Raw genomic sequence first — 14,484 nt, 5'->3', positions numbered from 1 at the left:
ATGTGACTCGACACCCGGCCGCCACGGCCCAGCTGGAGACGGCAGTACGAGGCCTCAGTTACCTGCTGGCAGGTGCCGCCCCGACCTTTGATCCGTTCCTTCGGGCCCTGACCTGTGACCCGGCGGCCCCCTTCCCTGCGGAGTAGGGTGGTGATGGCTGGGCTTGAGAAGTCCCGTCCAGGTTCCCGCAGGACGTAGGGCGGGGACGTTCGGGGACCCGCAGACGAACGGTGAGCCTCCCCCTGTGCCTTCTTCCCAGGTCGATTCGCCGATTCGCACGAGCTGTCAGAGCTGGGTGAGCCGGGCTCGGGGGTGGGCGAGGGGCGGCCTGGGCCCGGGAAAGCTTTCCAGAGTCGTGAGCGCCGCAGCCCGGTCCTGAGCTGCCTGTTAGATCGCCCTGGGCTACACCTGAATCAGACAGAGGTCTGCTGTCCGCTCTCTTGGGCCCTCCACGTCCCCCAGTCGAGAGACACGTCTGTGGACCTTGACTGAGTGTCCACTGCTGGTCAGGTGCTGTGCTGAGCGCCTTTCCCAATTAATCCTCCCTACAGTCGTCAGAGGCGGGTACTCTTGCTGTCCTCGCTGTCCAGTTAAGGGATAGAAGCTCAGTGAAGTTAGGGAACAGTCGCTGGTGACCCCAGAACCGAGATGCAAACGCAGATCTCCCAGGTTCCAGGGTTCCCGAGCTGTAACTGCAGGAGTATTTGCCCAGCGAGTACTGGAGGTGACAGCCCGGAAAGCATGAGCTGGGGTTTGAAAGGTGGAGATGGAGTAGACTCGCCGGGACAGGCTGCAGAGGGAGCAAAGGCCAGGCGGTGGGACCACACACTGTGACTGTTTCGATCCAACAGGCAGTTCTGGACAGCTCGGTGACCAGCGCTGTCAAGCAGGGCAGTGGCTGGCTTGTCACTGAGATGACCTGATCCTTTCACACAGGATCATATGGGGGGAGAGTGGGGTGTGAGGAAGCAGGTGGAAAGGCAGGTTGGATTCCACATAGGCCGTGGGTGTCTGAGCACAGCAGGTGACAGGTGATGCCTGCAGCTCTGGGGAGAAGGTAAGAGGGGAGGAGGCTGCAGAGCCAGCCTTTCAAGGCCACCCTCTCCCCCTCAGTGTACTCTGCCTCTAACCTGCTGGTGCTGCTCAATGACGGAATCCTACGAAAGGAACTTCGGAAAAAATTGCCTGTGGTGAGAATTCTGCCAGGAACGGAGGGCAGGAAACACAGGGACTCAGGAATGGAATGGAACCCCCAGCCCGTGTGTGCAGCATGTGCCATGCTCTCAGAGTAGGAGACATCCTGTGCCCTCATAAGGTGGGGAATGAAAGCATTAGTGTCCTCATCTCAGATAAACAGAGTTTCAGAGAGGTAGAGTTGGTGATTCCACTCAGCCGGTGAGTGATGGAGGTGGTATTTTGGCATTCAGGCCTACACAGGTAGGCACAAAAAACGACGATCTGCATCTGTCAGAGGAGCCCCCCAGGGGAGAGCCTGAGACTAGAGGGAGACGCCTGACCTCTTGGCCTGGGGCTCTTGCAGTCACTGTCCCAGCAGAAGCTGCTGACATGGCTGAGCGTGCTGGAGTGCGTGGAAGTGTTCATGGAGATGGGGGCCGCCAAGGTGTGGGGCGAAGTGGGCCGCTGGCTCGTCATCGCCCTCATCCAGCTGGCCAAGTAGGTGGGGACCGTGGAGGGCAGGACCTGGGTGGGCTAGTGCAGGCCAGCTGCACAGGTGGGGCTCAGCAGAGCACCCCGGCCCCTGCCCACTAGCCCCTCCCCTCCCCTGCCATACCCCCTGACCCAGGGCTGTGCTGCGGATGTTCCTGCTGCTCTGGTTCAAGGCTGGCCTCCAGACCTCACCCCCCATCGTCCCGCTGGACAGAGAGACCCAAGCACAGCCCCCGGGTGAGCCGCTGCCCTGCTGTGGAGTGGGGCGTGGGCCTCATTGGTGGCTTTAGGCCCAACCAGCATGAGTACGGTATTGTCTGTTTACGGAGCATGTCTGTCCCCCATCAACTCATATTGCTCTCATCACCCTATCTTCTACAGAGAAGGAAAAGATGAGGTTAGGGACAGAACTGGAACTTGAACTCAGGACTTCTGATGCCACAGTCCTTGTTTGCTCTTGTAGGCTGCAGGAAGAGGGGACGGCATCAGCAGGGGATAGGGGGATTGCCAGCCTCCTTTCTGGGCCTGGTTCTATATCAAGAGCCACAGCTGCAAGAGGCAGGGCACCTGGCAGATCTGTCTCCCTTCAGGGCTTTGGGCCCACCCCTTGTCAGCCTCTGGGCCTCACTCTCCTGACCTTGAGTGGGGCAGTTCTTTGTCTTTCACCATGGTCACGTTGAAAGCAAGGCCCCTATGGTGCTATGTTCCCCTGCCATAGGCTGGGTTCCTGGCAATCCTGGGTTCTTGGCTGGCTCTGGCCACAGGGATGCTGACCATACCCCAGGCCAGGGAGGATTGCAGGCGCTTCTCCCTGTGGACAGGTCCCGTGCCGACCACAGCCCCTGGCTGCAGCTTCCTTGACTCAGCTGCTGCCTTAGCATAAGCTCATCCATTCTCCCCGGAGTTGTCACTGCACGTGTGTTCTTTGTAGGCTCCACTGGAAGCCTGTCCCTCTGACAGTGTGACCTTCTGTCTGTCCCTGCTAGATGCTGACCACAGCCCTGGCGGCCTGGAGCAGTCATACGTGGGGAAGCGGTCAAACCGAGTGGTGCGAACCCTCCAGAACAGTAAGTGGGGGGTGCAGCTTAACCGGGCACCTGGGTGCTGAGGTCCGCTGGGGCCTGAGGGACTGGCTTCTGTCAGCAGTCACCTTCCCCTGCCCCAGCCTGTGCCTGGCTCCCTCACTGCAGCCCTTGTGTTCCAGCTCCGTCCCTGCACTCCAGGCACTGGGGAGCGCCCCAGAGGGAGGGACGGCAGCCGCAGCCCCATGAGGAGCTGAGCGTCACTCCTACACCCCTGGGGCTGCAGGAGACAATCGCAGAGTCCTTGTACATCGCGCGGCCTCTGCTGCACTGTATCCTTAGCATGGAGTAGGGCTGGCCCCGTGGGCTGGGGATCTGTGGGGGCGTGGGCCGAGCCAGGCTCCTATGCTGGAGACATCCTTGACGCCTTGGCCGTCAGTGCTCAGCCTGGGCCTGTGGGGTCAGCGGTCGTGGAAGCCCTGGCTCCTGTCTGGTGTTGTGGATGTGACCAGGTGAGCCTGGGCCTGCCCGGGGAGCTCCACTTTCCATGGGGCTTTCCGATAAGGCCTTTCCTCGCCCAGCCCAAGGCTCCTCCCCTCCCATGGGCCCAGATTCTGCCCCTGGCCCTGACGGTGTATCTCCTTCCTGCCCAGCCTTAGCCTCCTGAGCGACAGGAAGGGCCTGACCCGGAGGGAGCGGCTGGAGCTGCGGCGCCGGACCATCCTGCTTCTCTACTACTTGCTGCGCTCCCCATTCTATGACCGCTTTTCCGAGTAAGGACCAGCCCCTACCGAACGGCCGGGCCTGCCCTCAGCCAGGGAGAGGGCGGGGAAGTGGACGCTGGTGCCCCACCCCTGTTGCACCCTCCCTTCTCACCCTTCCCCCATCTAGGGTTCACTGAGCACCTGCTGTGTGCCGTCCAGGTGGCAGTCAGCAGATGCCAGCCCAGCCCCTCCCCCAGGGCTCTTGGGCCATCAGCCCATGCATGCATGAGCTTAAATTCTTGTTGGCAGGAGAGCCGCCAGGGCAGGACTGAGGGCGCTACAGGAGCCCCACAGGGACAGTGGCAAATGTGGGTGCCCCACAACCTCTAGCTCATTTCCTCATCTTTCTGCCAAATGATTTAGATCATCCCCACTTCTCAGAGAAGGCACTTGAGGTTCAAGGAGCCTGGGCAACTTAGAGACACTCAGCCAGCCATGGGCAGTGCTGGCTTCCAAACCATGTTCTCTCCTGGTCTGTTCCTGCTTTGTCCAGTCCCCACTCAGTCCCCATGAGAGTCTGGAGCTCCCAGCCCCAGCCACAAAGGGGCCTGCTGAGGTACTCAGGGCCAGGTCTCCGAAAGGCCTGCTGGGGTGAGGCTAGATCGCCTTCTGAGCAGTAGGTTGGAGGTCCACATATAGCAACTGGGGCTGTGAGACAGACGAGGCTCCTGGAACCCTCTCTGTCTGGGATTCAATACCTGCCTACACTGGTGTAGTAACTGAACTGCAGCTAACCTTACAGCCCCAGCCTCTGTGCTTCCTGGTAGGAAATGAGCTTGCATCCTGTCGAGGCCTACCTCAGCGACAGTAACTCGGGCAGTTCTTGCTGTTTTCAGATAAGTTTGAAAGCGTATATGGGCTTAAAGCCAAATCCTATTCCCTATTCAAGAGAAAACATTCCAGAGACCTACTCGTGTGGCCTGACCCTGCCCCCCACATGGCTAATGCTTCACAGAGGAGGCATCGCAGTCCAGGTGTGTCACTGCATGGAGTTCTGTGGCCACAGTCACTGCAGGCGTGGCTTCGGGCTGCACGACCTCTGGGTGGGCTTACTTTCCTGCTGACCGGAGCAGCCCAGCACCCTCAGAACAGTGACCCAAACTGAAAAAGGTCTAGAAATCTGCCCGAGAAATTCCTTGTTTTCCCACAGGACAGGGAAGCAAGAAACAGTGTCTGGAGGGGTCCCAGGGTGCAGTCTGAGCTCTTTGTGCCTCTTTTCCTCATCTGTACAATGGGAAGGATGAAATTTCCCCCATAGGGTTGTGGTAGGGTTAAGTGACTCATGTGATGGTGCCTGTTGTGTAGTAAGCACTTAACACGCATTATGTCTTGTCATTTCTCTTAGCACTGTCGTCAGCATCATTGTTTTCTCACCCCAGGGTCCGCTGTGGGAAACCCTCATCCTTTAAAAAACAGACTTGGGCCCCCGCCCCTTCCTGTGAGCCAAAGTGCCCCACCCCCAGCACTGTGTCCCCTCCCGGGGCCCCGACTACTCTTAGCATTGGTGTGTGAGGCTTCCGTGTGGCTCAGTGCTTCTGCCAGACCAGGGGCTTCTGAGGGCAGGGAACTGTGCTCCACACATGATCCTCTGGAAGCACTTCTTGGTGGATGTCAGTGGAAGGAAAGGAGAAGGAGCCGAGAGAAACAGGAGGGTGGCTGTGAGGTGCTGTGAGTACACGGCCAACTCGAAGCTGGGCTTCAGGCATCCCAGGGTGGCCTGGTAGGGCAGAGACCACAGTCAGGCCCAGAGGTCTGGCTCTTGTTCACCTGGCTCTATCTGAACTCCAGAAAGTCACCTTTTGTCATCTGGGATCCCTGCATTCAGTCCGGGGTCATCCACAGGGACCCCCACTCAGCCTGCTCCTGTTTTCCCTCCAGGGCCAGGATTCTCTTCCTGCTCCAACTGCTGGCCGACCACGTCCCCGGCATCGGCCTGGTCACAAGTAAGCAGGGGCCAGGGTGTGATGATTGCACAGTAAATTGCACTCATGGTCCCCTCTCCCTGCTTTCTGTCTGTGTCTTCTTGTAATCCGGTTCTTGGTACCATTGGGATCCGGAACCCAGAAGGCAGCGTTGGGTGGGGCAGCTCCTGGGCATGGGCCAGGGTAGCCTGTGAGGCCAGGAGTGGCTAGAAGGAGGGTGTCCCATGGTGGGGGACTGTTAGACCACATCCTCTGTGGTAGCCTTCTTCCAGCCACAGTATCCTGGAGCAATGCAGGACCATCCTCTGAGTGGGATCATGTGGCAGGGAAGAGGCCGGGCGGGCTTTGGGGAGTTCCCAGCTCAGGAAAGCCCCTGGGCTCAGGAAGAGTGTCTTGGCTCTGATGCAGGCCTGTCACTCCTATGCTGCACAAGCTGCTCTAGGCCTGGGGGGTCCTTGTCTGTCAGTGGGGCAGAGACCCCTGAGATGCTACCTCCCGAGGGGTGCGGTCAGAGAGCCAGCCAGGCTCCTGGCCACACAGGTGTGAGGAGCGCGTGGAGTCGGGCCCGGTTCTGACTTGTTCGTCTCTCCCTGCAGGACCGCTCATGGATTACTTGCCCACCTGGCAGAAAATTTATTTCTACAGTTGGGGCTGACAGACCTTCCGGGAGCGGGGCTTTGGGAGGGGCAGGACGGCAGGCTCTGCTGTGCTTGGCAGGGGTGCTTCAGCCCATCAGACCCCTGGGCCCCTCCTCCCTAATAAAACTGACTCTGGCAGAGTCCCGGCATACAGTGTCTCCGTGCCAGGCATCTGGCACCAGTCCTGGCCAGACTGTACCCACAGCCCTGGCCACACTTGTGCTCCTCCTAATACCCTCTTGGCTTTGCACCCTCCTGCGACATCAGCACTGCGGCCCGCACCTTGTCACTGCTGGGCCAAGAAACCTCTGCTATGGGATCCAGGCTTCTCTCCCACAGAAAGTGGCGATTAACCTCGTGGAGACTGGAGAGCTGCTTGCCTCGGCAGCCTTGGGATGTACTTCTCACTGGCCCCTGAAGACAGACAAGGCTGGGCCTAGGTGGTGCTGACAGCTGCCCAGCGTGTCTTTTGGACGGAGCCTCTGTCTGCCCCTTCGCCAGCAGGGCCCTGGTGGAGCCTGGGGAATGATGAGCCCAGCCCCCATGCTGAGTGGAGACTCGAGCCCTGAAGCCCTGATTGAGAGTAAAAGGCTTTTCTCCCTCAGGAAAAGGATGTCAGGCACGTAGCAGCACTGGGGGCCGGTGCTGAGGGGGAAGGGAGCCAGAGAGGCTCTGGGAGAAAGCTGGGTGCGAGTGCAGGGGGTAGGAGCTGGGGTCTCTCCCACACTCGCCCTGCAGGCTGCTATGCGAGGGGCTAGGACTGGTGGGCACCTCCCCTCTTGTGGAGTTTTGAATTGGGTGGGCGGTCCTTCGGTTCTGAGAGGGCTCCCTCCGTACTGGACGTCTGTGCCTGGCCTCCTCCCAGACATCCTGGGCAGAGAGCCACCCAGGGTGGAGAGGCTACCTCACTGTGACACTGCTTTTCTCAAGTGTGTCTGAGAAGCACCAACTAGGTCTCTGACCCCCAGGGCAGGGGAAAGGGCTGGCCTGTCCACCAGGATCAGAGCTCTGGCTACCCTCACGCTAGCTCAGTAGAGCAGGTGTTCCTGGGCACTTCCTCTGTGGCAGGCACCATCGGAAGTGAGTAAGGCGTAGACCCCCGCCTTTGAGTTCTTGACTGACGGATGGGACGGGTGTGTAGGTGCAGGAAGCATATGCAGGAAGTAGTCTAGCTCAAGGGTGGCCCAAGAGTGGTGACTGCCTGCCTGCAGTGGTGACAGAGGTGAAGGGACCCTTCGTCGGCAAAGCCTGCACCTTTGAAACTGTTAGAAACGCTTGGTTTTTCAGCAGGCAGTGGGGTGGGGCAGTGGGAGGTGCTAAGGCAGAGTGGCATGGGGCACGGGGACAGGTGGGGGGCAGGCTGGTGAGAAAGGTCAGGGCCAAATCAAACGGTGTCACATACCCAGGAGGAAACTTGGACCTGGTCTCTGGCAGGCAGGGCAAGGGCCTGTGTTTGTAAGCCTCATTTAGGGGCCTCGAGGACTCGGTGTGAGGAAGAGGTGGGAGGATGGGGGCAGTGACCTTGGGGCAGAGGCCTGTGACCATGGGAGGGGCTGAATTAAAGCAGTGGCAGTGGTGACAGGGAGATCAGGTGTGACCCAACATGCCTTGGGGACTGTTGTGGACAGGGAGGGTGAGAGTGGGCTCCAAGAGACAAGGAGTGAAGGATGAGGGACTTTGAGTTAGGCAGAGTGGATGGCATTCCGGGTGCCTGGCAGGGTAAGCCTTGAGGACACGGGAGACAGGTCTGTGGGAGGTGCTTTTCCCCAGGACAGAGAGAGAGAGGGAGGTGATCCTTGGGATGTGTGTCTGGGCTTAGAGCGCAAGCAGTGGGTGGGGCTGAAGGGGCTGCCAAAACCTGCCAGCCTCGGGGACCCTCAGGACCAGGAACATGAAGAGGCACTTGGGAGTCAGGGTCAGACACAGGGCTGTCCCTCTCTGGGCCCTCTCAGCAGCCAGAGAGGGCTGGACTGGCATGAACAATGTGTCACCAACACCACAGACCCCTGGGCCCTCAGCTTCTGATACCACAGGTCAGAGGGGGACAGGGGTTTTGATCTGAAGGATTCCGTGGTTCCAAGGTGAACTAGGCTCATGCACTATTCAGAGTGGAGAACCGGGGACCAGAGCCTTCTGGTGGGGGTGCAGCTGCACCTCCAACCTGTGAAGGGACTGTCTTCAGCATCTGGTCACGCTGCATTTGTTCAGTGAGCACCTGGCGCATCCAATGCTGGGGATTCCAGTGGCCCAACTGCCCCCTCTTCTGAAGCTTACACTTTAGGGGAGCAGGTTCAACCTTGCATCTCACTTGGAAAGTCTCTGGATCAGGCTAAGTGGCAGAGAGCACACGGGAAAGGCCTTCCGAGAGTGAGACATGGAGTGCCTGCTTGGTTCCCTGCCCCATGGACCCTGAGTGGGTCTCGGCTCAGTGACCCACTCTGTGTTCTTTAGCTGGCAGGACCTGCCTGGGACGACTGTGACACCAGCAGATGACAGGGATGGGAGCGGGGGCAGGAGGGCAGGAGCAGGCCCAGTGGGAGTGGCTGGGGTCCAGGTGGCGAGGATCCCGGGCCCTCCGTGGACGTCGCCTCACAGATGAGGAAACAGAAGTACACAGAGGTGAAGCAACTTATCTGCCTAGCGAGAGGCAAGGTCAGGACCTGAACTGAGATCCGACTCCCAAATCTGTGGCCCAAACCCTTGGGTAGTGACACTGGAACAAGATTTGGTTTGGTGCCCCTTGGCCTAAGGGGTCTGTAAGATAAAACCAATCCTCAGGGTGCAGGAGTCTGGCCTGCCCCAGAACAGGTGCTGACACGGAGCCCTGGAACTAATGCCCTTTGTGAGGTGGCCCTGGGAGCTGGCAGCGGGTTCCATCCTGCCAGGGGAGGGGCAGCAGGAGTGGGACCCAGGCCCTGTGTAGGAGATGGTTCTCGCCATGCTGGGGGCTCTGCACCCCAGGGCTGGGTTCAGCCTCTTGCTTCTCCACCTGATCCTGGCAGTGGCACTCCTCCGCTCCCAGCCTCTGAGGTGACTCCTGAGTGCAAGGGTCAGGGTGCTCACGAGGTGGCAGTGACCCAGGGCCAGGGCTGAGCACCCCACCTCCCACAGGTCTCAGTGGTCTGTTCCTGAGGACTACTCTGCTCCCCTGGAACTCTCGCAGCCATTTGGCCTGGTGGATGGTAGTGTCTTCCCCCCCCCACCCCGTCCTCCCCTTCCTATGGGAAGGCACCCAGGTCCGGCCTTCAGCATCTTCTCATCCCAGGTCACATCTGCTTGAGGGTGATGCAGCCCCATTCGGAAACAGCTGCCCCCCTTCTCTCTTTTCTCTCCCTAGACTATGGGGTCCTCCCCAAGCACCCGTGGCTACGACGGCCGAGGCCCCTCCTCTCCCAGGCCCAGCAGCGCAAGCAGGACGGGCCAGACTTGGCTGAGTATGACTATGACGCAGACATGTGACGAGATGCCCTCATAAAGCTGTTCAAGTGCAGCTAAGGCTCGGCTTTCCTGGGATGTGAGCGCGAGGCGTGCGGGGGGTCTGCACAGATACACCCGCTGTGGTCCAGACAGGAAATGGCACTTTAATAGTTGGGGCCAGAGGGACAGGACAGAGATGGCCCGGCCCGGGCCAGTCAGGAAGCCTTTTCCCGCGGGACCGGGCCCCGTAGCTGCTGTCTCCTGCCCTGCTGAGTCCTAAGTCTGCCATGGGCCAGCATGCCGGTGAGGCTGGAGGCAGGAGCCATCCAGAGGCCCCACAAGTGACAGCGCTGAGAACAGGGACTTCACCTCCCCCGTTGCCATTTCCTTACTGGAAAGTCCTCAGGAGGCGGCTGGGCTCGGCCTGAGCTCAGGGCGCTTCAGTGGGGCTGGGGGCAGGGTGGGCACTTGCAGGTGGCAGGGGCTTCACCAAGGCAGGAACCACAAGCCGGAGAGCCAGAGCCCCTGGCAGGGGAAGTAAGGCCCAGGGTGGGGCGGGGTCCCATTCCTGGAATGGACATCCCGCTCTGCCAGGGGCTGATGCCCCGCCAGCTCTGCCCCTCCCAACCCCAGGCAGCCCGCGCCACCCTCCGTAGATGAATCTAACCCCATATATTACAATAAACTGCATCTGCCTCTCCCAGATCCCCCACCCTCCCCCTCCCTGGGCCAGTGGCCCCCAGTTCCCCATCCTCTGGTGGTGGCGGGTGCCCCTCCTCAAGCAGTGCCCCATCCTGTTGGCGGCCTGCTGGGCTGGCACTGGTCTGAGGGCCTGGGGACGCAGAGGGCGGTGCTGTGCTGCTACTCCAGGTAAATGTCCTCTGTGGGGCAGGTGTACTCCACAAACTGCTTGTAGAACTGCTGAAAAGCTCTCCTGGAAGGCAGGGGACACACCGATAACTCAGGCAACCACTGGCAAGGGAGGAATGGGATCTCGACCCAGGGATTTCACACCGGAGCCTCAGAGGCGCTGGCGGAGCTCTGGTTCCCCCTGCCAGGGCGGCTGGGCACTGTTCTCTATGGAATTGCGTGTCCCGGGTAAGATGTCAGTTTACAAAGGGCCCAGCAGCTAACAAGCGTGGAAGTCACTCCTCAGGTGGGGGGTACCGAGAAGGCTGCCGACTAGGAAGCAGCTCTGGGCCTGGGACCGGGGCATGCCCAGGAGGTTGGGTGCTTGGCAGGATACACCCACATACGTACCCCACGGATTCTGCCAGGGCTTTGGTGGAGTCTTCAGACACAAAGACGTGGCAGGCAAACCGGTGGTCAGCAGGGTGCTTGGTGATGAACCCAAAGTACCTGGGGGAAGACAGGTCTGTCTGTCTGGTGGGGCAGAGACTTGAACTCACACCCACACATCCCCCCCGCCCAGCTCCTCGGCCTCTGTCCCATCCCCTTACTTGTTGTTCTTTGGATGATATCCACAGAAAGAGATGTTTTTTAACTGGAAAAAGTGGCTACATTTATTCCCCTACAGGAGGGAGAAAAGAAGTGAGAGACAGGTCATGTGACTCATGGGGGTGCAGGCCGGCAGAGGTTGACAGTTCTTCGAGGCAAACTGGGGGGAAGGAAGGGAAGGGGGTGGGAAGTCACCTTGGCCTCCTGGGAGTCATCAGCCTTGACGCCTATCTTTACGCCCCGCATGCTGATCTCTAGGACGCAGCTGGAGGGTGGGTTACAGTGCACGGTGAGCCGGCGGGTGGTGGCAATCTGTGGGTGAGGACGGGGACACTCAGGTGCGGCCCGTTCGTTCCTCCGCCCGGCCCTCCTTCCCAGGGCCCAAGGCCATGACTGCCTCCAGACACCTGCGTCCCTCTCCCCGGGAGGCCATGTGCACTAGGCCGGGTGGGCTCCCATCCAAGGAACAGCAGGATCCGGGTACCTTTTGCATAGCAGCACAGAGGACGTCATTGCCCTTGTGATAGGGAACCTGCACTGAGCCCAGGAATTTCACCCGGAACTGGTCCACCCAGTCGCTGTTTTTGGCCAGGGCTGGAAAGCAAGCATGTCGTGAGATGGGCGGGGCCCGCAGGAGTGGGCTGAGCAGCCAAGTGGAGGTGGGCGGTGAGGCACGCGGAGCGCCAGAGCCAGCAGAGGTGCCACAGTCACCGGATGTGCCAACCTGGCTGAGCCTCACTTGGCACAATTGCGAACAGGACCTGAAATCACCTCCACTCGGGCCCCTCCCTGCCTGGCCAAGACCTGGCGCATCTGTTCACCAGGCGGCAGGTCAGGGCAGGCAGGCCAGGGGCGGGGTCTGGCGGCAGGCAGGGGAGGAACGCTACCTGCCATGTGCTCAGGCTCCTTGGTGACTTCGATGGCGTAGTAGGCAGGGAAGACGCCCCGGGCGCCGGTGCGCATGTTGTAGGCCTCGTACCAGTAGTCTTCGGCCTGCAGCTCCACCAGCAGGGGGTCGTCCACTTCCAGCTCGAGTTCATCTTCGTGTCGAGGCACAAACCTGTCCCCAACGAGGGCAGGTGAGAATCTCCTCACCGGGCCCCTCCAGCCAGGCCCACTCTGAGGTCCTGGAGCCACAGCGGCGTTGTTAGTTCAATAAACATTTGCAAAAGCATCCCGTGTGCCTGTCCCAACGCTAGCTCCTGGGGGAGGCCAAGGTCAGTCACACTTGCCTCTGCCACCGAGGAAATCCCAGGACGGGGAGAAATGAGCAGAGACCCTGATAAAACCGAGAGGTCACGGGAAGGAGCACTTCCACATGGAGGAGGGTGAGGTGGGGTGTGGGGTGTGTGTGTGGGCAGGCACCCTTCTGGCACCTTGCCAGACTAGGTGTGCAACCCTCGGCTCCCTCACTGCACCCAAGCCCTGGAATCATCCATCAGCACACGCTGAGTCCCTAGAGGGTGGGCGCTGAGTCCCTAGAGGGTGGGCAAGGCTCAGTGGACCCGTGAATGCTCACAGCAGGGGTTGAGTTTAGGCCATGAGGCGATGGCAGAGGCAGGCAGGGATGTGGCCTAAACCGCTGTCCGCTCTGCACAGCCCGCCACGGCTCTCACCTGAATATGGCCCGGTGGGTCTGTTCCTGCTCCTCCCCGTTGATGACACAGGAGAACAGCCCAAAGGACTCTGCACCTGCAGGAGGGGAGACGGGGCTGGAGGAGGGAGGTCCCAGCTCGGTAGGGGGGCTGGGGCAGGAAGGGGGCTCCCAGACCTGACTCTGGGTCAGACCAGACGGGGCCTGAGGCCACCTCCCGGGACCAGCCCTCCGTCTGGCTCTCTCCCCCAGAGACGCCTGGCCGGGGACTCACTGGAGGAGCGGGAGCGGCCGCTCATGAAGACGTTCAGGAACTTCTTGGAGAAGTGGACGTCGGGCTCGTCCGGCGTGGAGTCCTCGGAGAGGCGGGCGGGGGGCCGCGGCTGGGGGGCCTCCTCATACTCCTCTCCAATGGCCGACTCGTAGGGCGAGGAGGCGGAGGCACAGTTGTCGTAGACGGTGGCCGAGTCGCTCTCGTCGCTGTAGTCTCCGAAGCACGGCCGCAGGCTCACCAGCTCCAGCTGTGCATGCTCATCCACCACCAGCGTGTACTTGACCGAGTCGTAGGACAGGGCGCTGGTGTCCGAGCTCAGCGAGGCCCGTGGCGGTGGCGCCGGCTCCCCTAGGCTCCCCCGCCACCCTCCTCCTGGTGGCTCAGCCCGCTCTGGGGATGACAGGCAGTCAAAGCCCTCGTCCTCTTCGCTGATGGAGGGGTGTGGCCGCCCCGCCGTGGAGGGGTAGGCGGCAGGGTCTGGGTCGGAGCTGACCGACATCCGGCTCTCGGCAGGCGGTAAGAAGGCAGAGGTGGGCTCTGCAGGGTCTGGGGGCCTCTGCACCGGGGTCAGGTAGATCTCCTCAGTGGCCTCTAGCCGCACATCTGCCTGGTAGTGGATTCGGTCTCGATGCGAGTGGCCCCGGCCACCAGGTGGGGCGGCAGGCGGGCCGCCCGGTGGTGCCATCTGGGTGGCCGCGCTGCGGCGGCAAGGGCTGTCGGTGGAGGTGCCTCGGTCCTTGGTGGGGGCAGGGCTGCTCTGGGGAGGCAGTTCATCGCTCAGGCAGATGTGTTCGTGTGGCGGCGTCTGCTCCCCTGGAGAGCAGGGCCAAGGGTGAAGGCAGGTGCGACTCCCAGGCTACCCACCCCTCCACTCTTGGCCTGTCGACACAGAAATCAAGACACAGCCTTCCCGGCAACAGGTCTTTGGCAGGCTCTGGGGCCAGCCGACTCGCTCATGCCACAGCTGTCCTCAGCCCCTACATGGACTTGTGCGAGGATGCGGGACGGGCAGTTTACCTCCGCTTGGCCAGGTGGAGAGTACTGGGTTTGCTCGGCAGTGGGGACCGAGTCAGGACAGGCTGAGGTCCAGGTCAGGGAGAGGGTCCTGACTTACCTGTCTTCAGGGGTGAGGATGATCGAGACACCCGATCCTGCCAACTGTGCTTCTTGCCCAGAGAATTGTTATTCAGAGTGTCCTGTGAAGGGAACAAAGGGCCCTTGTGGAAGGAGTGGTCAACAGTGCCCGGCACAGGGCGGCCCTGGCCCTGCCCCCACCAGGCCATCCCTAAGGCTATCTGCTGTGCCCACCCGCCTCGACTGTCATGGGCCTCACTGCAACTGCCCCCTGGAGCAGGCAGGCGGGGTGGCAGGTCTCCCAGCCCTCCCAGCCAGGCCTGCTGGCTCTAGAGGGCCCTGGCTCTGGGAAGATGGCCAACCCTCAGCGAGATGCTCTTATCAGCAAAGGTGATGGCGGCCAAAGAGTGTGGTGGTGATAGGGAGGTGGCAGGGGAGAAGAGGGAGCTCTCTGGAGACAGAGCCTGACCCCCAGTCCCAGACATGGAGGCTTGACGTGTAAAAGGGCCAAATCCAGCTCAAGTCAGCGACAGGGTGACTCTGCCCTGGAGTGCGGGAAGCGGGGGCCTAGGAAAAGGCGGGGAAACTCTGGTAGCGCCTGAGAAAAGCATCAGGAAGGGTCTCCCCAGCAGCTGGCCCGCGGGACTGGGATG

General features: G+C 61.0%; 3 protein-coding genes across 4 annotated transcripts in view; 2 read left to right on the top strand and 1 right to left on the bottom strand.

Moving 5' to 3' along the window:
- The window catches only part of PEX16 (peroxisomal biogenesis factor 16), a 9,158-nt gene extending 3,003 nt beyond the window's left edge, over window positions 1-6,155 (top strand). The window contains exons 3-13 of the mRNA XM_021709016.1: window positions 1-72; window positions 260-295; window positions 1,114-1,190; window positions 1,541-1,674; window positions 1,805-1,905; window positions 2,655-2,735; window positions 2,873-3,022; window positions 3,130-3,202; window positions 3,344-3,463; window positions 5,333-5,397; window positions 5,973-6,155. Coding sequence (XP_021564691.1) covers window positions 1-72; window positions 260-295; window positions 1,114-1,190; window positions 1,541-1,674; window positions 1,805-1,905; window positions 2,655-2,735; window positions 2,873-3,022; window positions 3,130-3,202; window positions 3,344-3,463; window positions 5,333-5,397; window positions 5,973-6,031 — 968 coding nt within the window. The 3' untranslated portion in view covers window positions 6,032-6,155. The remainder of the gene's footprint in view (window positions 73-259; window positions 296-1,113; window positions 1,191-1,540; window positions 1,675-1,804; window positions 1,906-2,654; window positions 2,736-2,872; window positions 3,023-3,129; window positions 3,203-3,343; window positions 3,464-5,332; window positions 5,398-5,972) is intronic.
- Window positions 6,156-8,940: 2,785 nt separating this feature from the next.
- CUNH11orf94 (chromosome unknown C11orf94 homolog) lies at window positions 8,941-9,473 on the top strand. Its single transcript, XM_008050895.1, has 3 exons — window positions 8,941-9,044; window positions 9,126-9,196; window positions 9,352-9,473. The coding sequence occupies exons 1-3, from the start codon at window positions 8,941-8,943 to the stop codon at window positions 9,471-9,473; spliced, it is 297 nt and encodes a 98-aa protein (XP_008049086.1).
- Window positions 9,474-9,572: 99 nt separating this feature from the next.
- MAPK8IP1 (mitogen-activated protein kinase 8 interacting protein 1) lies at window positions 9,573-13,994 on the bottom strand. 2 transcript variants are annotated; one of them, XM_008050893.1, is made up of 9 exons: window positions 13,872-13,994; window positions 12,758-13,570; window positions 12,506-12,581; window positions 11,777-11,949; window positions 11,374-11,483; window positions 11,085-11,201; window positions 10,892-10,962; window positions 10,692-10,790; window positions 9,573-10,365 (listed from the first exon to the last, which is right to left on the bottom strand). In XM_008050893.1, exons 2-9 carry the CDS (start codon window positions 13,440-13,442, stop codon window positions 10,293-10,295), a joined length of 1,404 nt encoding a protein of 467 aa, XP_008049084.1. In that variant the 5' UTR covers window positions 13,443-13,570; window positions 13,872-13,994; the 3' UTR covers window positions 9,573-10,292. The 2 variants fall into 2 exon arrangements, with proteins under 2 accessions (XP_008049084.1, XP_021564690.1); XM_021709015.1 differs by having other exon boundaries at window positions 12,758-13,562; window positions 13,872-13,926.
- Between the last annotated feature and the right edge of the window lie 490 nt (window positions 13,995-14,484).

Source organism: Carlito syrichta, unplaced genomic scaffold, assembly GCF_000164805.1.
Source record: "Carlito syrichta isolate Samal-C Ts95f unplaced genomic scaffold, Tarsius_syrichta-2.0.1 Scaffold153965, whole genome shotgun sequence".
Classification (NCBI taxonomy): Eukaryota; Metazoa; Chordata; class Mammalia; order Primates; family Tarsiidae; genus Carlito; species Carlito syrichta.
The sequence above is the reverse complement of the archived record's forward strand: the minus strand, read 5'-3'. Positions and strand labels throughout refer to the sequence as shown.

What these genes read in the sequence shown, in the direction of transcription:
- CUNH11orf94 (XM_008050895.1), top strand. Translation starts at nt 8,941, where the DNA reads ATGGTTCTCGCCATGCTGGGGGCTCTGCACCCCAGGGCTGGGTTCAGC. An exon ending in CTCCGCTCCCAGCCTCTGAG is followed by an intron (nt 9,045 to 9,125) that starts GTGACTCCTGAG and finishes CACCTCCCACAG; the next exon opens with GTCTCAGTGGTCTGTTCCTG. An exon ending in GCCATTTGGCCTGGTGGATG is followed by an intron (nt 9,197 to 9,351) that starts GTAGTGTCTTCC and finishes TTCTCTCCCTAG; the next exon opens with ACTATGGGGTCCTCCCCAAG.
- MAPK8IP1 (XM_008050893.1), bottom strand. Translation starts at nt 13,442, where the DNA reads ATGGCACCACCGGGCGGCCCGCCTGCCGCCCCACCTGGTGGCCGGGGC. An exon ending in ATGACTCCCAGGAGGCCAAG is followed by an intron (nt 10,963 to 11,084) that starts GTGACTTCCCAC and finishes TCCCTCCTGTAG; the next exon opens with GGGAATAAATGTAGCCACTT. An exon ending in GCCCTGGCAGAATCCGTGGG is followed by an intron (nt 10,366 to 10,691) that starts GTACGTATGTGG and finishes CCTGCCTTCCAG; the next exon opens with GAGAGCTTTTCAGCAGTTCT.